This window comes from Tasmannia lanceolata, unplaced genomic scaffold, assembly GCF_043159265.1.
Source record: "Tasmannia lanceolata isolate RefF3 unplaced genomic scaffold, GAP_Taslan_0.1 ptg000037l, whole genome shotgun sequence".
NCBI lineage: Eukaryota > Viridiplantae > Streptophyta > Magnoliopsida > Canellales > Winteraceae > Tasmannia > Tasmannia lanceolata.
This window is the reverse complement of record NW_027518714.1, coordinates 19,510,235-19,531,625: the sequence shown is the minus strand read 5'-3', so window position 1 is coordinate 19,531,625 and position 21,391 is coordinate 19,510,235. Positions and strand designations below refer to the sequence as shown.

The following is a 21,391-nucleotide window of genomic DNA, read 5'->3' as shown; positions in this document are numbered from 1 at the left end:
ATTGTTTCCATGATCATAAGTACAAAGAGGTGTACTATGGTATCAGTATAATCTCAATAGCAGTGGGGACCATTTTGGTTTTTTTTTTCCCAGGACGGAGACATCCCATTTTAGGCTGTATTTCTCTCGATGTAAAATGGGTGTAAAACAAATTTTACTCCCATTTTTTCACTCAAAGTTGGGCGTAAAATTTGTTTTACTCCCACTTTACGTCAAAAGAAACCAGGAAAAATGGGGATAAATTTTCAGAAATTTTTAAGATTTTTTCAATTATTAATGTGTCTGTACATTGAGGGGCGCCCACTACGGCATAGTGAGTGCCGCCTTTTATGGATCTGATCCATCTATTTTGCTTTGGACCTCTTTTTTCAAAAAAATAAATAATAATAACAAATAAAAACACGCAAATGATGCAATACTAAAATTCTTTGCTGTAGATTTTTATGTGATTTGTTTCCGATATGTGGTTTTTCACCCTCTATGTAGAAGAAAAAAACACATATCATTGGATATTAGGATTGGATGATTGGTTTGATTTCAGGTAAATGGAATTCCATATTAGGGATAACCTTATTCTTGCTTGTTTCACCGGTAGGCAGAGAGACGTACTAAATTTGATCGATGGTTTTGTAAAATTCTTGCCCCCTGCAATGAAGCTTATTCCATGATTCTCAAGTTTTGGAATCAAGCAAAGAAATATGGGTGAGCAGAATCTCTATTCCTGGTTTCCAAGTACAACCAAACAGAGTGGGACCCAGAGTTATTTTCATTCCTAGCTCCACGATACTAGGTTGTGGGGCCTACATGACTGTGATCCTAACGCCCACCTTTACCTTGCACAATCATCCAAGCATAGCGCACCTTGATTTGTTTCTCTTTTTGTTTACTTGTATGATTTCCCCCCTTTCTGTATGTGACTACCTAATTGCATATTAATCTATTATTTGCATTTAAGATTATATGTAAATAATTTTTGGAGGGTATCCAAAGAGGCTCTTGCTTGGGTCATTTGGATTATAAGATTATATCCAAATGCATATGTTGACGTGGACGTGATTTGGTCCTTTGATCTAACAGCACAAGTCAGACCAATCACTATTGACCCCACCCTGATCGGATGATCCTAGCTTCTTGATCTTCGTCAAGATAAGCTAAATCGATGGTTTTTATAGGGCTTAACCTTACAGATGAATTTTTTGTTCAAAATGAGATTAAGATAATATGGGTAAACTCATGATGACCTACAAGATGAACGGTCTCGATTACACATACACTTGGAGCTCTAATAATTAATTATCCATAAATTTATAATCTCTTATATCTTACTGCTCGGACCAAGAACCCACATTATTCCTCCGGTGATAATTTATATTCTCTATTTTTCTATACGTAATACAAAAATTCAGCTATATACATTACAAGAAAGTACCTTATTAGGAAATGTTGTTCAAATTACATATTGATGAACTTTAATATTGTTCAAAGCATATATTGTATATAAGTACATATTATATGTAGATAGGTACATATGAAGCATTCTTCAATTTCATCAGAAAAATCTGTTGTGGTAGTGGTCACAACAATCATAGACTCTATGGTAGTGGCAGCGACACCAATGAAAGATACAAGTAGTGTGACCATCGCTTGTTAGTGTAGTGAGAGGTCAATAGGTTTTCTTTCTTGCCCGACATATAGGCATAAAACTTTACACAATAAACTAAGGCATTACAAAGGCAAAGAGTTGGATGAGGATGCGCACAGCCAAGAGTAGGGGTTGGTGGTGGCGGTGGGGGTGATGGGAAAACTTATATGATAATTAATACTTTTAAATATCTTATATAAAATACAACAACCAACAATATTAATTATTAGAGTCCCAACTTTACTAAGTTGGACTTGGATAGTTTAGAAAGTAAGAAAGAAATGAAGCAAAAATCTATGGACGGCTAGGATTGCACGACTTAGGAGAATTTCAGCAAGTAGCCCATCTTTTATTGATTAATAGAAGCTACTTATACAATACATTAATGAATAGGAGTACATATTGCATCTCTTTATTTTTCATAAGCACACTGAGACATCCAAGTGACAGAATTGTCCTTAATCTTTACAAATGATGAGAATGCCCTTATCAATAGCATTCATAATCTCCTTTACTTCAAGTGTGGATTGTCTATGTTTCTAAAACGACAATCTTTACGTATCTCTCCTTGTTTTCCTGTCAATACCCCGATGTTCCCCATGTCGAACATCGCTAGAGCAAATGCCAACTTGAAATCTCTGATACCAGTGGCAAATTCCTTCGTGATCTGTAGTGTGTCAGGCCCAAAGCGGAGTTGTTGGTCTATACCAAGGACCGCTTTGTTTTCGAGAACCCGAGTATAGTAGGAGTTATTGAAAGTGTAGTTGGATCCTGAGTCCGGATTCAGAAACACAATCGGGTCGGATCGGCCTATTCTCTTTGGTGGACATTGCTTTTGTAATTGCTTCAAGAAGGACTTGTTCATGGTTGGATCGGGCTTTCCGGTCCCGCTAAAGTTGTATAATCGGTCTCGGATGTAACGGCAGTGCGTCGTGCCAACGGTATGTGCACCTGTAAGTATCAAAGATGTATGTAATTATGTATATCTACAAATTTAGTATAATAAGATCAATGTAAAAACTGAAGTGTATTTTCGTCATTTTATGATTAGAGTGATGGCAAAGCGCTAATAACGATTATTATATAGGTTGTTAGGGGTAAAATCGGACGACCAATGACATGGTGACACATGGTGGAGATACGACAAAACCACTCGGTCAGTCGTGGTCCCATGTCCCGCCGACCACCCCTCCTTGTTGGGTGGTGGCTCTAGCTTCCGACCAAATAGAAGACCCTTGGGGTTGGAATCCTCCGCTCGAGTGTCACCTCGTATTGCTCCCACTATGGCCTCGACCCGGGGAGAGCACTCCGTCAACTGCCCCCAACGGCGCATGACCTAATGCAAGACTCGATGTAGGATGAGACCCCAATGCCCTCGAATGAGTGAAGGGTCCCTTCGAGGCCCATACGATGTCACCACCTGTGGACTTGCTTCCGCTGACTTAGAAGATTGCGCAACATCCAGTCACTTGCTGGCACCATCACTGACAGTAAACCGTACAAGGCCCGCCCTCTTCATGCGACCATCGGGGGACAACGCACCTTACCTGTCACATCATCATCAACTTGTTATCCCTGACTCATCGTAACATGCCGGTGCCAATACCCGAACGAGCAATCATCATGGTCTCACGTCACTGTCACATCGCACCCGCGAGACACATAACCTCAGCCTATAAAAGGGAACCCTCCACCCAGCGCCCAATGCATCATCATTTCCATGACACGCAACACTAGACCGTGACCATCACACTACACCATCCAAGTGTGTGTATCCACTCGGTCTACCCAGTGACCCCTCTCTCTCTCTCTCTCTCTCTCTCTCTATATATATATATATATATATATATATATATCCGCTCAGTCTACCCTCCATCCAGCCCCAACTGTTATTTTAAGCTAGGGAGTAGATAAGTTATCTACTCCAGGGAGTACCTACTCTTTTCTCATATATATATATATATATATATATAGCAGAAGAGAAAATGAGAGAATTTTGTCCATTTAACACGTCAATGTGGATGATTTTTACCATTTTTTGCCCTCTCCACATATCTGTACATACTAGCTATGTGAGGGTAAAAAAAGGTATGAATGTTCGGAATTATTTGCAAAATATGTGGCATTAACACGTGGCTGGTAATTTTGAATCTTGGTTTGCTAGCCACCTTCTCCAAACGCTATGTCTCGCCCATCCTTTGTAATTGTATGTATTCAGAGATTTGTCTTATTAGATGTGATGAAAAATTGCACCGAAATACTATTTCTTAAAAGGTTGCTAGCAATAATACGTAAAGAAAGAAGCTAGCAATAATAATCATTAGTAGTAAAGTTAATGAGGGAAATTACGGACAACGGGTACCTGGATATGACAATTACGGAAAAAACTACAAAGAAAGCTATCAAAATATGACAATTACGAAAAAAACTACTTTTCTTATTATTTTTTGAGGATATTACGAATTCCGCACACCTTTAAAAATATTTACAAATTCCGGGCACCTTTAGAGGACCAACAGATTATGGAAACCTCTATAGATTGGAGGGCTAGGATCAGCTTATGGAAATGATTTTATGGGCACAACCTATTGATGTTGTGTTCCATCACATGGACGGTTTGGATCAACCTATGATGTGGTCCGTACAGTTCTTTGTCGGCCCGTGCATCGCACAAGGTTTTTACTAGTGTGTGTGTGTGTGTGTGTGTGTATATATATAGAGGAATAAGATTGTGCGGTCGACCACACCTAAGCGTAGGTGCGGTCGAGGGCACCTAAGCTTAGGTGTGGTCAAGGGCCCAAACACATGGGTCCCACATTTTTTGTGCTGATCAAAACCATTCATTTGCAAGGCCCCATCATAGATAGGGTGTGTACAAAAAATCAAGTCCATTGGATCATCCTAACCCCTCCAAAAGTGGGGGGCAAAAAGGGAAATATTTGTGGCAAACAGTGTCTGTCCATTTTACCCTCCACTTTTGGATGGGTTAAGATGAACTTATGGAGCTGATTTTTTGTACATACCCCATCTATGTAAGGGCCTTTCAAATGAATGCTTTGGATCATCCTAACAAAGTGGGCCCACACTCCTTTTCCTTCTATATATATATATATATATATATAGAAGGAAAAGGAGTGTGCGGTCGACCGCACCAAGCTTAAGTGCGGTCGAGGGCCAAAAACTCATGTGGGTCCACATTGTTAGGATGGCCCTAAGCATTCATTTGCAAGACCCCATTATAGATAGGGTGTGTACAAAAAATCAGCTCCATAGGATCATCCTAATCTATCCAAAAGTGGAGGGCAAAATGGACAGACACCGTTTGCCACAAATCTGCCCATTTTTGCCCTCCACTTTTGGAGGGGTTAGGATGATCCAATGGAGCTGATTTTTTGTACACACCCTATCTATGATAGGGCCTTGCAAATGAATGGTCTTGATCACTACAAAAAGTGTGGGTGTTTAGGCCCTCGACCGTACCTAAGCTTAGGTGCAGTCGACCGCACACTCTTATCTCTCTCTCTCTCTCTCTCTCTCTCTCTCTCTCTCTCTCTCTATATATATATATATATATATATATATATATATATATATAGAGAGAGAGAGAGAGAGAGAACAATTTCTACACACCTGTGTAGATAAGTTATCTATACACTAGCTTCAAATACAGTGTGGGCCACATTGTTTGGGTGATACAAAGCATTCATTTGATTGGCCCTCATATAGATAGGGTGTGCCCAAAAAATCAGCACCATAGGATCATACCAACTCTACGATTTGTCGACGTAAAATGGATGTGTATAAACCTTCACAAATATGTCCAATTTTTTGCCTCCACTGTTTGAATGGTTAGAATGATCTTATGGAGCTGGTTTCTTGGGCACACCCTATTTATGTAAGGGCCAATCAAATGAATGCTTTGGATCACCCAAACAATGTGGTCCCCACTGTATTTGAATCTAGTGTGTAGATAACTTATCTACACTAGTCTGTAGAAAATGTTTTCTCATATATATATATATATATATGCCTAGATCCGATGGTGGGCTTCACTGTGAAAAAGGACCCTTTGATATGGGGTTCAGCCTTAGGGCGCCCCCTTTGATATTTGAGAAAACGGCAGCTGAGTTTGAGGGATCCAAAAAGCACTCTAAAAAAATATCCTACCAATAAGGGATCTGAACGGATTGTGACCAAGACATAGGTGGATCCGAACTGAAGTGGATCCATTAACCAAAAAAAACCAGTGGGATTCATTGTTTTCTTAACAGTTTCCCTGCTCAGTTATCTTCTTCAGTCATATTCTTATAGATGATTATCAAGTTAGTATGAGGGGGTGCAAATGCTAGCAAAGGGTTTGGAAATATCATTTACCAAGAGAAGAAAATATAAATTTTGTTACCTAAGAGGGTACCAAAGTCCAGTGCATTAAGGCCTTTGGATTTGAAGTAAGCCAGCCCCTGTTCCCATGTAATGCTAGGAAGTGGAAGATCAACTGATTTTGCACTTGATCCCATTCCATCTCTTCTTCCTGTGAAAACGGGATAAGCTGGTCCCCCTGCCTGTAAAATCACCAAAATAAAAGAAGGGCATTTTGATCCCAATTATATGTATATACGTATACTAGCATTCTTGGTCCATTCTATGCATTGGTGTAAAATAATGGGCCCCACTCTGTCAAAACATGAGGTGTAAAATAGTGGGCCCCACCGGATGCATGGACTTGGGTGGATGGGTGGAGATCGTGGGACCTACCCCATTGAAACATGAGGTAAAATGGTGGGTCCCACCTAATGAATGCGTTTGAGTGGAGTTGGTGGGACCCACCCAGTCAAAACATGGTGTAAAGTGGTGAGCCCCACCCAATGTATGGAAGGATTTGGGTGGAGATGGTGGGCCCACTCATAGGTGCAATATGATAGGCTCAACATATGCATAGGTTTGGTAAAGATGGCGAGCCCTACCGTATCAAAATATGAGGTATAAAATGGCGCACCCCACTCATGCTATGCATGGGTGTAATGGGGCTCAATTTATCAAAAGATGAGTTGTAAAATGATGCCCCACTCATTTTATGCATGTCCTAATAAAATTTTCCATTGAAAAAGTTTTCTAAAAAATTTCCGAACAAATTACAAAAGAAAAAAATATAGTTCGTATATAAGAGAAATTATATGGTGGCCGACCGTGTGGTAAAAAGGGGAGAGAGAGAAAATCTGTCACCCTTGATTTCTGATCCAAGGAAAAGTAAAAAAATGGGACTTTTCTTGGATCAAAAATCAAGGGAGGGAGGGTTTTCTCTCTCCGACTTTTTTACATCACACGGTCGGCCACCATATAAAATCTCCATATATATAATATAAATAGATAAAGAGTGATATTCATATATCCATTCCACTTCCTTTCCCTTCATTTCTATCCCCTTGTTTATCTTGAAAATAAATAAATTTTCTAGAAAAGACGACCAAAAGGAGTTGGATAGACAGTTATTTTCAAGAAAAGACTAATAAAAGGAGGTGGAAATGCTGAAAAAGGATTGAAAAATATAATTTCCCTATATATAGATACTAGTTGGCCCATGCATAAAATAATGGAGTCCACGCAATCAAAACATGAGGTGTAAAATCATGGGCCCCACTATATATGCATAGGCGCGGGTGGTGATCATGGGACCCTCCTCATCAAAACATGAGTTAAAGTGATGGGGCCCACCCGATGCATGGGTTTAAGTGGAATTAGTGAGACCTACCGTTTCAAAATATCTCAAAATATCGTGTAATATGGATGGCCCCATCTTATGCTGGGATTTGGGTTGAGATAATGGGCCCATTCATGGGTATAAAATGATGGGCCCCATCGTATGCATGGTTCGGGTAGAGATGGGGTCCTACCATATCAAAACATGAGGTGTAAAATGGTGAGTCCCACCCATGCTATGCATAGGGTGTAAAAAGGCTCCCTTAGAAAAAATTCTAGTAAATTTTTTCATGGGAAATTGTTTTCTAATAAAAAAAATTCTTGACAAGAAAACGAATGACAATGGAAAGAAACATGGTTAGTATATATTATACATAAATGTACGTTCGTATTTATGTATATGAGTGTGTTTATGTGCATCTATGTATGTATGTACATATGTATGTATGCATGTATGAATTTACTACCAGAGCAGCAGCATCTCTAGTGGCGAGATTGAGGATGTCGGCACAGGAGACGACTCCCGGGCACCTGATCTCTAGAACCTCCTTGATCTTGTCGATGAGGACGAACCCCCGCAGCCCCAAATTCTGAGGTGCCATTTTCTCAGAATTTACCCCGTCTAGAAGGATTGATCCATCGCAACCCTACATATCGCCGTATCGGACATAGATAATTAGTAGGACGGAAGACGTTTAATGCATGTTAATACAGGGAACAATTTTAATGTAATTTAAATGATATATATATTCACCTTAGCTTTTTTACTTGGGCCACCCCTGTCTACTGCATTTATGACTACTCTTTTACACTTGAGAGGGCTATCCCAAGTAAAACAATGGGCAAATATATCATCTCTCTTTTCTTATGAAAGAAATATGCATTTGTAGCTTTCATAACTTTATTCCAGTGAAATATTTTAAACTTCCACTTATCAGGTCATGTACTCATGTTTAGCTAGCTGCACTGAAAATTTTCCCATGAAAATCACATTTTCCATGGTTTGGTGACCCACATAATTTTTGGTAAAAGTTTATTTCAGATAAAAAAATTCATTAAAAAAAGCTTGAAAGAGACAACTCATGCTATAGCTATTTTTTTGTGTGAAAAATATTCACTTAATTTTTTTTCAAGCAAAATAAATTTCCAAAAAAAGAAATTTCAGCGTAACTTTTCGTGAAAGAAATATGCGAAAATCAAATCTATCCATTAAAAATAATAGTATTAAGTTCCATTTGCATTGCTGATACTTGAATTTAATATCCTCGTTTTTAATATAAATATATAATTATCATAAATGAAATCTATCCATTAAAATAAGGCAACCCATATTTGCACTACCATGTTTTGATAATTGCACTGACTAACCTTGTCCTTTATTATTTAATCAGCCGTAAAAAGTTGAAAGCTCTAGCCAGTTAAAAAAAGAAAAGACAATGTGAGTTTGTGCAATTATCAAATTATGGTAGTGCCAATATAAGTAGCACTCACTTATTAGTAGAGTTTGTCGTATTCATTAATTCATCTGAGGTGGCTATCGCCTCCTAAGTGAGTTGCAAAACACAGCCTCGTTATGAAAGCACGGAGTGAACTACTCTTCGCCTTTTACTAAAGGATTGAGTCCCTAGCTCAATGGTCAACGGGTCAAGCCTTTGTTCTTCATCCTAGAGGTCGGAGGTTCAATCCCAGCTTGCTGATCAAAAAAAAAAAGTGAGCCACAAAAAATGGCTTTCTTTAAGATTGCTAATCAAATCTCTAAACATATTTTTATCATAGTTTTAAAACTCCCCCGGCCTGCGCCATCGTGGACTCCCCTGAATCTGGCGGCATTAAACATTTTGCCCGAGTCAATAAAAGCTCCTTTGACTCTCTTGAATTATGACCGCGTCAACAGAGTACTTAAAAGTACTCGACCGTGTCGTGCCGAGTCAACTAGGATTTTGTTCGGCCGCGATCCTCATTTTTAAACACGGATTATTACCTTAAAATGGTTAATTTTGGACTACCGTGGTGTTCGCTACACTGAAAGAAACATACCGTAACGAAGCAATCGGAATAGAGAAGACGAAGGAGCGAGGCCGTGACAGAATGGTCATTCTTCCACACCAATTCCACTTGTTCCTTCACGAACTCCTCCACATACTCGCACGTTTTGTTGATTTTGTAGTAATGGAGCTCTAATGGCTCATTAGGCAACGTAATTGCTCCTCCCACACACGAAATGTACACACAAAATGCTAGAGCTACCAAGAAAAATCTACTGTTTCTCATCGCTCCGTGTTGTCACACACATGCTAAGATAACAATGATCGGGGTTTATATAAGATCTCTTTATAAGGTTTCAAGTACTGTGGTGTCATAGGTACGTGCCAACCTAGATTTTATTATCCCTAACTTGCCCACTGTACGTCCTTTTGAAAATTGTAAATTATATTAAATTATTGAACGGCCAAGATGTTACGTTACTTCAAGTGCTCCTAATACTGCGGCACGTGAGAAAGGAATGCATGGCCCTAGGCTACTCACGCGCCGAGGTCTTGACATTCTCCATGACCATGTTACTTATAATCCTAGTTTAAGAGGATATATTATATGGTGCCCGAACGTGAAGTACCGTTAAGGTGGTACTTCAAAAGTACCACCTTTGACATTTAATCCAACAGCAGCCTCTTAAAAAGTGGTCAGCTGTTGGATCAAATATCAACGGCGGTACTTTTTTTACGGTACTTGACGGTCGGGCATCATATAAAAACTCTTTTAAGAGATGTCAAAGAATGAGAAGATGAATTTGGTTGACCAAGGGTATTTTAGTCTTTTTCCCAGGTGGGCCCAGTTGGCCATTTCCCCAAAATGTCCCGATATAATCCTGACGCTCTAATAAATAGATGTTTTCAGATTATTGGAATTTTTTTTTTGCAACGGTCCATTAATCAGCCATCAATTGAGCAGTTAGGATCATTGGAAGAGATGAGTCGATGGGATTCGTGGTGGGCCCAAATGAATTGTTTTAGTCCATAGATTAAGATCATCCAGATGAGGTCCATCAAATGAATGGTTGGATCATTCAGAATTAATTGATTTGATGGGCAAATATGATCAAAACTGAACTTGGAAGCAAACTTTCATTGAAATTGCCAAAGGCAAAATGGGTAACTTAAAAAGTTTCTCATAAAACCCTTTTAAGTTTAGTTCGCGTTGAAAGCTAGGAATGGTGGCAACAATAGTATATTCAGCATCTCATTTCACAATTCAAATCCTAAACTAGTCTTAGCAAGATATTAATAAGGTCTTCTTAATAGATTTGACTTACAGCAACAGAAAAGTGAAGCTAGAGACCCCTTTTATAGCACAAGTAACTACAGCTGGAAACTGTATGTTGGGTTTCAGGTTCCTCCAGTCTGTAATGCAGTCATTTGCAAGAATTCTACACTTGATTCTTTTCTTCTAAGTTAATCCCACTTTGTTTCTCCATAATTAATTAGGCTCACCATGTTGACTACCTCAACAAATGGGCCTTGGGGTGGGACGGGTTGATGGGCTTTTAAGGCCCAGCCCGTGATGAATTAGGTTCGAGTTAGTTCCTTAATTTTGCCCAGGTCGCCTGAATCAATTAGGGCTTACACACGTTGTACCCGAGAAATGGGCCCGGGAGGGAGGGATGGATTGATGGGCTTTAAAGGCCGGGCTCATGGTGAGTTGGGTGCGAGTTAGTTTTGGATCCTAATTCTATCATTTGATTTTTTTTTTATTGGTAAAAAAATGGGTCCCGTTTCCCAAGGGTGTGTCTGTGCATCAAGGGTTTTCAGCCGTTTACTAAGCCTGATTGTATTCTGAGTCGGGCCCATGTTGGGCCCGAATTGAGTCAATTGTGGGTACTAATTCTGCATCTTATTATTCATACATGAGAATTGCTAGGGACCATCGCAGAAAGCCAGAAAGGCATTTTGTGGCGGACTATTGCATGGGAGAGCAGCCACCTCAGATGAATAAATGAATAAGACAAAATCTGCTGAAAAATAAGCCTATGTGGCTGCTCTCACCTGCAACAGCCAGCTGTGAAATGCCTTTCTGAGATGGTCCCTAGCAGTCCCTGCGATGAATATACTATTATTATAACACGTAGAACGCAATACTTAAATCCCTTCAAATTAAAGAAGAGGAAGAAGTGGCCCCACACAATAGGTTGGAGTCTTCAATCTAAACTAGATCTGGCTAACGGGTGGGTCGGGTAAGGTCGACCCGCGGGTCATGCGGGTGCGGGTTGCGGGTCAAAATGACCCGCATTCCTACGGGTCAGCAACCAGGTGACCCGTACCCAGTGCGGGTGAGTCGGGTCGACCCGTGGGTTTACCCGCATGTTTTTCTAAAACAGAGTTTTTATTGGGCGGTGATAAAGTCACCCCCTTCTATGTATGAATTCACCCCCTAATTTTCAAAATGGATGGTACAACCTACACCATAAGATGATCCAAACCGTCCATTTGATGGGCCACAACGTAAATAGATCGTGCCCCAAAAATCATTGCCATAGGACGATCTCAACCATTCGATCTATAGAAGTTTCCATATTGTCAGTCCCTCTTTAGATCGGAGGGTTAGAATCATCCTATGCTAATGATTTTTTTGGGCACAACCTATTTACATTATGGCCCATCAAATGCATGGTTTGGATCATCCTATGGTGTGGGCTGTACCTTCCAATCATCCATTTTGAAAAATAGGGAGTGTATTCATGCATAGTAAATTAGTAATGCTCATGAGCTGCTGGAAGTCGGGACTCCTCAAAAAGTGAGATGCTGTTAGAAGGGCTGATTTCCAAACACAAGTGCACTATTCCAGCTCAAAAAGTGAGATGCTCTTAGCCCTTGATCTCATTTTCTATTTTAAAATGAAAATTGTTAAAAAAAATCCAAAAAATCGCGGGTGCCCGCGGGTTGACCCAACCCGACCCGTGTTTTTGCTGGTTGGGTGACCCGCGGATCGGTTTTGGCGGGTCACTAAAACCCCGACCCGCGTGCCCGCAAATTTGCGGGTGGGTTGGGTCGACCCACGGGCACGGGTCTAATCTAAACCCAAATTAGTTGATTCAAATGTGTGAGATCCTGACCATTTTTTTAGTAGCATCAGCCTAGATGGGCCAGATCCCACCATATGATCCTAGCCATTAGATCAAAGGATTTTTCTTTTCTTTTTTTTAAAATAATCTCAAATTCCGGAGAAAAGGTGGTTTGCATTTTCGACAGGTACAGTGGTTGTTTATCAGGAAAAAAAAAGAGTTTAACGTAGACTGTCACCCGTTCTTTTATTTTTAATCATTACTTTTCGAGCAATTGATTGGACAGTTTGGATCCTCTGATCCAAGTGGGCCAATAGTCACCATTGGGATCAATCCTAAGGGATTTCCTAGGGAGCATTGCAAAAGGCATTTCGCGGATAGGCTGTTGCATGTGAGAGTAGCCACAAAGGCTCAAATTATGTCATATTCATTTAATTCATCTGAGGTGGCTGCTCTCACATGCAATAGCCCATCCACGAAATGCCTTCTGCGATGGTCCATAGCAAATCCCCAGTCCTGATTATCAGTTTTTGCTTCCCGCATGGTGATAGTTATGTGTAATCGGGGCCGCTAATCTTGTAGACAATCATGAGGTGACCCACATGGTCCTGACACCCACCTCCACCATAAAATAAAGGACTAGAGTAATCAATGGTACATTTATATGAAGGGACTAGGATTATCATAACCCGTACGGGTGTGGCTCTTTGGCTTAAAGTCATGGGTATGCTCTCCAGTGATGTGAGTTCGAATTCCCTGGCTTTTAGGTGATGTGCGTGGTTTACGGGGTGATTGGGCGCATCCGTAAGGAAGAGTCCTGCCCTAAATATTCAGGTGGGGATAGCCTATGTCATAAAAAAATAAAAAAAATAAAAGATTATCCGCTATCAAAATGAAGTGAATGACAATGAATTAGCCTTGTGGTTGCTGATCAACTCAATGGATCTTCTATTCACATCTACATGTGGGCGGAGAGAGAATCACTTTCTTATTATATGACAAAAACGTATTCTTCTGATAGTGCGGGGTCATCTTTTTGTGGACCACAGAGAAGCACGGACGGTGATTGACAGGTGCTATGTGGTGTGTCCCACAATGGAGTATGGACTGACCAGTGACCACTTAGAAAACATTGTATCATCAAGAGTCAAGACACGCTACACTGCTACAGGCATGATGAAGATTTTGTGCACGGATCTGATAGTATCCTTGCAATCTTTATCACATCAAAATTTGATCAATGGTTGAGAATAAGCAATGTGTCATCAATCATTGGATCCCACTATAGGAAGGCACACCACTACAATAGTGGGTTCAGCTAAGACTTGTGAAGGGACGATCTATTAAGATTCTTTATTGGTTGGATATTTTTTGGGGTCCTTTTCAGATCTTGCTTTTTGAGTCTGGGTCACGATCCATTTTGAATGAACCATACGGCAGAGTGTCCTAGGTTTTACTTACGTTGTACATAATCAGAGGGATTAGGGTTAGGATTAGGATTGAAAAGACGAAAAACAATGAGAGAGATACCATCATCAATGAAAAAAGCAAGAATATGAAATGTTATTTGTCTTGTTTAGTAGGGTCTTTAATTGTTACCAAAATATTCCCGTGCGATTGATCGTCGGAATCAGGGTTTGGATTGTTGGAATCAGGTATCGGAATCAACATTATATTCGGATTCCTAACTTCTCATTTTTTTTTTTAATTGGTGAAAGATATATTAGAAGAAGAAACATGCCCCAAGAGCTAGATTCTTCAGTCCTATTCCGATTCACCCTTCAACATGATAAATAAAATAAAATAAAATAAAATTTTAAATTAAAATAATTTTATAAAATTCTATTTTGACCAAGGTTAAATCAGAATATCACCTCTTGGGATGGGAAATAGATTTTGTCATTTCCCCACTCTAATTCCTCCCAGTGTGCATTCAGCCCACTTGATTCCGTTCTTTTTTATGGAACACAATGCTGGAATTGGGCATAATGGAATTAGATTCCGATTCCAGCGCCTGACTCCATTAATTCAAATGCACCGGATGGATATTCAACCTCCCTTCGAATCTAGGACGCTCCATCAGATTTTGTTGCTATATCTAGGTCACGATCTAAAATAATTTCAAAACTTAGAATATGGATCCAATGGACATACTTTGGGTGTAATTGTTTTGCTCCAAACCATGTCCTTAACGTTGGGATCCATTGGACTGTCTCGGTCCAGTGTGTCACGGGCTTGATTTTTCCAAGCACGTACACGTGTGCGATACTAAAGCACTTGTCGCCCCTTTGAGTGACTTAAGTCGACCTTTCAAGCTAGCAACACTCTCAAGACAAGTAAACTAGAGAAGATAAGGAAACATAAGCACCCTAGAGAAGAAGTGAATACTAGAGAACACACAGGAGAAGAACACACTTTGCATTGCTCTCAAAGCTATACAACTTGTTTAATCTTGTCACGGGCCTAAAAATCTCGTTAGCTATCGTGACAAGTGGTATCAAAGCCAAGGTTACAAGGGGTGTGACCATTGCAACATAAGAACACTATGACTTCTAGTAGCTTGAAAGTGGCTTCGATACCACTTGTCACAGTTTTAGCTAATAGAATTCCTAGGCCCATAACAATTGATACCCCACTTCTCATTCATAATTTAAAAAGTGAAAAAGGAAATGATATTAGCACACATACCCTTATTTGATCATCACCATCCTCACTTTATTAAAAGGGTCTTGTTAAGGGTTATGGCACTAGTTCAGGTGCATTGGAAATGACTTTTTACACATGTTTTTGTACCAAAAAAAGGTCTCAGAACAAGTGTATTTTTATCAAAACAGTCATTGAATCCCAATGCAGTCATTGAATCCTTATCAAAACATGTGTATAACGGGGGCAATTGTTCACAAAACCCTATTGAATCTCTTTTTTTGTAGGTTGTTGATAGATTTTTAAGAATTGTAACTAGAGAAGTGTAAAATAAAGAGTGCCATTATCAAAATATGAGAGTGCCAATATCATTTCTCCAAAGAAAAGGAACCACAAAATTTATGCTCATCTTTTTATTAGTGCAAAGTATAACTCTAATTCTTGGACATTTGCTGAGAACAGTCAACCTTTTTTCTCTCCACCTTGTTATCTTGGATTTTCTAGGGTCCATCACAAAAGACATTTCGCAGCTGGTCAGTCTATGTCAGACCAGCCACCTCGTGAACGAAGACAGCAGCTTTTGTCTCAATTCACGAGGTGGATGGTGTCTAACATGCGACAGACCAACTGCGAAATGCCTTTTACGATGGACGCTAGCAATTCCCTATCTTATATCTTCCCCCATATATCTTCCAGTGACAATTAACTAGAGTAATTGTAAAATAAAGAGGATTCCCACTATCAAAACAAGAAAGTGCCAATATCATTTCAAAGACAAGGAGCCTGAAATTTCCCGCCCATCTTTTTCCGTATTAATTCAAAGTGTAACGGTTATTTGTGAGCATTAAAAGATGAGAATCGCCAACTTGTTTTCTTTCCACCGCGTTGTCTCGTCACAGAACAAATGCTGTAATTTTTAATTTCATAAAGTAAGCTACTTTTGAGCATAAGTCCCTAATTTGGAAATTAATAACAAGTCCAAAAAGTTTCCTGAAAGGACCCTAGATGCTATGCCAAGCTTTTATTGACAAAAATGCCCTTTAAGTAAACAATTTATATTAATATCATCTCCCAAAATGGGAAATGTTATCAGCACTACTGTATTTTGATGAGGGCACTCCTCACTCTATTTAAAGTATGGTATGGCCTGCACCATAGGATGATCCAAACCGTCCATTTGATGGGCACACAGCCTAAATAGGTTGTGCCTTAAAAATCATTTCCATAGGTTGATCCTAACCCTCTGTTCTGAATGTTAGAGGGTTTGATCCTAACCCTCTATAGATCTGAGGGTTAGGATCAACGTATGAAAATATTTTTTGGGGCACAACCTATTTAGGTTGTGGCCTATCTAATGGACTTTTGAATCATGTTATGGTGCGGGCCATACCGTACTTTTAATAAAGTGAGGAGTGCCATTATCAAAATACAGTAGTGCTGATAACATTTCCCTTAAAAAATGGGCGATGATATCTTCACCCACCCCCCCCCCCCCCCCACCCCCCCCCCCCACCCCCCCAAATATCATCTCCCAAAATATGAACCAATGTATTTTTGTGCAATACATTGAAATGTACTTACTTCTTGTAATGGATTTTTTTCACATACATAACACTAGAGTTTATGAAAATTATGAGGATATATCATCCATTTTTTTGTGTAAATTTTTTAATTACTTGTCTCGAGCTAATATAAAGAGAAGCAACTTTTATCCTACTTTAATTTTTAAAAGTAAAACTTGTCTTAATATGAGATGAAGAGAAGCGTACTCCTTTGTTTTTTTTCATACAAAACCAACCTCTCTTGAACAAATGCCAAAAGAAGCTAGCTTAATAGTAGAGTTTCAGCACAACCAACATGTCTTAGTAGTTTTTAATTTTTATTTTTTTTATCTATTTTAAAAAAGTTGTTTTAATCATGTTTTTAGAATATCATGGAGAACTTATCTTAATCGTTTATTAAAACTAACCTCTCTTTTACTGAGATCATGAGAAGCATTTTTAATCATTTTTCTTAAAGAAAAACTGAGATCATGAGAAGCATTTTCAACCATCTTAGAGAATCTACTTGTCTTAATTACAAATCAATTGTTGGATTGTCCTCCTAAAAATTGAATAATTAACATTGTTTTTTTCTTAACGAATCTACTCATCCTAATTACAAATTAATTATTGAATTGTCCTCCTAAAAATTGAATAATTAACATTGTTTCTTAAAAATTGCCAAAACCTAATACAGATTTTTACTGTAGGGGTAGTATCAAGACATCCATTTACGGTTTTAGATATTGTTGTAGAAACATGAAATAATGATGCCTAGGTAGCCCTAAAACTCATACCTTACTACGATGATAGTCATAGATGGCTTCCATCTTTAGTAGGAAACTTGCTGGTTTAAATCAATACTGTCCTAGCATGCCTTTCTAAGGCCGGGTAGCTTTGAGCGAACTGAGATATCGGATATGTTATTTCCTTAAACATGGTGCCTGCATAAAAAAAAATGGTTAAGTTGCTCCATTGTGACCTGGTGGTTACATATTCTAAGTCACGGAAACAACCTCTTTGCAAAGCAGGGGTAAGACTGCATACATCTAGCCCTCCCTAGACCCCACAATGGTGGGAGCTTCATGCACTGGGCCGCCCTTTATGGTGTCTACATATCCATATCGTGTTCTTGGGACATGAGAAGGTCCTTAATTTGTCTATTTTGTGTTCAATATTGCAAAGCTTTGTTAAGTTTTATGAAGAACGAGGAATGGTCTTAGACCATCTAACTGCAATTGCGAGGGCACATTTTATCTATATAAGAGCAAAGGATGCATATGGAAATTGCATAAACCTAGCTTGTCTGAGTAATTCATCATTATCATAATGACAAACATAACATAAACTCATGACATGACATGTGTAAGGATACCTACAAGTTGGATTCCATCATTCTCTTCTGATCAAGAAGAGTCTCATTTAAGGGTATGTTCAGTTGCACGAAGGAAATGGAAAAGAAAAGGAAATGACGTGGCAGAAAGAAATGGAAAGGAAAAAAAACTGTTAAGAAAGAAGTAGGAGTGTGCATTCAGTTGCCAGGAAACGGAAAAGAAACAGCAGGAATATGCATTCAGTTGCCAAGAAACGGAAAAGAAAACCAATGGACATGAGAAAGAAGCCCTTGTAACTCATGAGAAAGAAATGAATGGAAGATACATGACGACAAATAACTCACAAAAAATCAAACATAACCCAATTGAAACACCCCAACACAATCTTTCATCATCTTCCACCAAACCCACCACACCATTTCTCTCCCCCCTCACCCACCACTTGAACCGAACACCCAACCATCCATTTCATCTTTTACACCAACACAAACAAACCCCCACCCATTTCATTCTTTCCCCAATCCAAACAGAGCCCACCCCAATCAAATCCCATACAAAAATGACCCAAAAAAAAAAAAAAAAAAAACGCACAACCCTTATGCCAAATAGACTCCAGATTCAAACCCATAAGCAAAACAGATAAAAATGCCAAAATCAAGAACCTTAACCCTCAGTTATGAAGATGAAGAGGAAGAAGAAGAAAACCCTAAAATCAAAAAAATATAAGAAGAAACCTTAAATCTAGGCATCATTTCTGTAATAAAAAGAAATAAAAAACTGGGATCTAGAGAAGAAGAAGAAAAAACCCTCAAAATAGAGAGATTGAACCCCAAATATACATACATCCAAGCCTCGAACAGAGATCAGACCCTAAAATAGAGAGATCAAACCCCTAAAATTCTAAGATCGAAGCCCAAAACAATCAGATCGAACCCTAAAATACAGATATCCAAGCCCAAAAGTGGAAAAAAATCAAACCCAAAAACATACAAGAACTGGAAAAAATAAAAAAAAAAAGAGGGAAAGAAGAGCAAGGGACAAGGAATACCTTCTTCTTGGTTTTGCAAGGAGTGGAGAAGACGAATCCTCTTCTTGCTTTTGAAGAGGATGGAGAAGACGGTTCTCTTCTTGCTTTTCAAAAGGATGGAGAATACGCACCCGCGGCAACGGAGAAGACGAACCGCTTCATTTGTTTTTTAAGTCGGGGTTTGTTTTGTGAGACTCTCGTTATCGCGGAAAATTCTTCAAATCCGACCGTTTTAGACGGATTTTGGGTCACGGAAAGGGGGTGACACCTGGGATTCGACGGATTCCATGTCATTGTTGAGCTTTCCGCGCGCCTTCCGTATCCCATCAACAAAACGACCGTTTTGTGTTATTTCCATGGAAAACACACCTCTTTTCCTTTCCGTTTCCGAATCCGAGGTGCAACTGAACGAACCCTTATCATTTTCTTGTCCCTGTAGCTTGCAGGTGTCATTCCAGGTCGATTATATTATCTAAAATTTATTATGTTTTATCATTATATAATGGATATCATGGTCTTCACCCTCGTTCTGCGAACATACAAGCATGTTAGGGCACCTTTACGGACACATGAAGCTGGTCGTCTCATCATTTTTTTTTGGATAGGTATGCTGGGATTGAACCTATGACCTCTGGGTTGAAGAGCAGAGACTCAACCATTGAAGTATATAGTATATCTTTGGCCGTTCAATATGGTCAGTGAAATCCTTTTTTGCTCTGTTTCTTTTGACGTAAAAATGGACATAAAATTTGTTTTATGTCATTTTTACGTCGAAAGAAATGCATCAACATAAAACAAATTTATGTCTATTTTTACGTCGAAAGAAACGGAGCCTTAATTAGCTCTTTATTTTCCACAGCCAATCTAATGGTTAAGATTGTTGGGCTGTGCACTCTCCGTAAGGAGCGTTAAGAGGTTATTTGTTCAGTTCCACTATTAGTTTCCAAATCGGTTACCATATCATTATTCTTAAAGAAATAAGACAAAATCTGTTGAAAAGGGAACTTATGTGGATGTTCTCTCATGCAACAGCTGGCCCGTGAAAGGCCTTTTGTGATGGTCTCTAGAAAATCACTTAGAAGAGAAAATAATCTATTTCACATTAATTTTCCATGTGCATAAGATATTAGGGGGACTTCTAATTAAATTATCTTCACCTTGACTTTTGCTCGTGATAAGCATCCTGTTGTCATCTTGTTTACCCGATGCGCATGGTCTCCGGTGCCTGCGCGCATCCCTAGGGACTAGTCCCGCCCTACAAAGTGGGGTGGGCATACCCTATGGTACCCAAAAAAAAAAAAGCATCTGTTGTCATCTTTGTGACATGAATGTCTCACTCTCATCAAAGTCAATCTCATATTAATGTATGTTGATGAATGTCAGGTAGTTATACTCAAACTGAACTCATTCAATTTCTGAGGTCCAGTCTTTGACACGATGATTTAACATGCTAATACCCTGTCCTCATCAAATTCCATGATTACTAAGAGGATCTTAATATCCTCTATCATTCCTAACAGTTTTACCTTATCAATAACTCCTGATAAATTTCTGTATAACCTCTCCAAGATTAACACACCTGGATCCTACAATCCTAGTATTCTTAGGTATGACATACGCCGAGCTACAAAAGTAAGTTTTCAAATTACCAAAATACCCCTCATTTTGTTGGGTTGACCAGAACTTATGATAGGCAGTATTTTATCGGGTGTCTGCGAGCCGCGAGTAGCCGTGCGTGGACAAAATGTCTTCCTTAATATTTGATCTAACTGCTGTTGGATCAAATATCAAGGGTGGATGCCCCGCAAGTGTACGTGCATGCCCGCTCATCATATAAATTCTCTGATCTAATAACTATAAACTTTAATATTTGATCTGATAACTATAAACTTTTGGAAATGATAAATGCGCCCCTTTTCATTACTTGGGACGCCCAGCTGCAGTGTACGATGGCAATCAGGTCCCTTAAATCCATCGCATGTGATGTACACCAACCTTTTGCAGTCATAGATAAAGTGCAGCCGGGTGTCCCAAGTAATGAAAATGGGTGCATTATCATTTCCCTTTCTTTATAAGGGGCTGTCATTGGATCAAATGCTAAGGGCGACATGCATACGCCAAATAATTTCGCCATGATACCCCATTAATGAACCCTATCTGTGTTAGGGTTAGTGATGTTTGCAGTACCATGTTTTAATAGTTGCACTAACTCATCTTGTCTTTTATTAATTAAACAGTTAGAAGAGGTTATTACAGTTCTCTCAATAAGCTCTCAGAAGCTAATTAAAGAAGAAAATACAAGCTGACTTTGTGCAATTATTAAAACATTGCAGTGCCAATACCACCCTCCTTGTTATGACATTATAGATTTTGTTAGGGGTTCTTTGGTCAACTAAAAAATCCAAGATACAAAAGTCAATTGGTCCGAACAAGTGAATTATTTGGCAACTT

General features: G+C 39.1%; 1 protein-coding gene across 1 annotated transcript; it reads right to left on the bottom strand.

Annotated features, from left to right (window-relative positions):
- Nucleotides 1–2,153: 2,153 nt before the first annotated feature.
- LOC143861301 (Peroxidase superfamily protein) lies at nt 2,154–9,610 on the bottom strand. The gene is made up of 4 exons (XM_077372236.1): nt 9,377–9,610; nt 7,807–7,986; nt 6,045–6,204; nt 2,154–2,593 (listed from the first exon to the last, which is right to left on the bottom strand). The coding sequence occupies exons 1-4, from the start codon at nt 9,608–9,610 to the stop codon at nt 2,154–2,156; spliced, it is 1,014 nt and encodes a 337-aa protein (XP_077228351.1).
- Between the last annotated feature and the right edge of the window lie 11,781 nt (nt 9,611–21,391).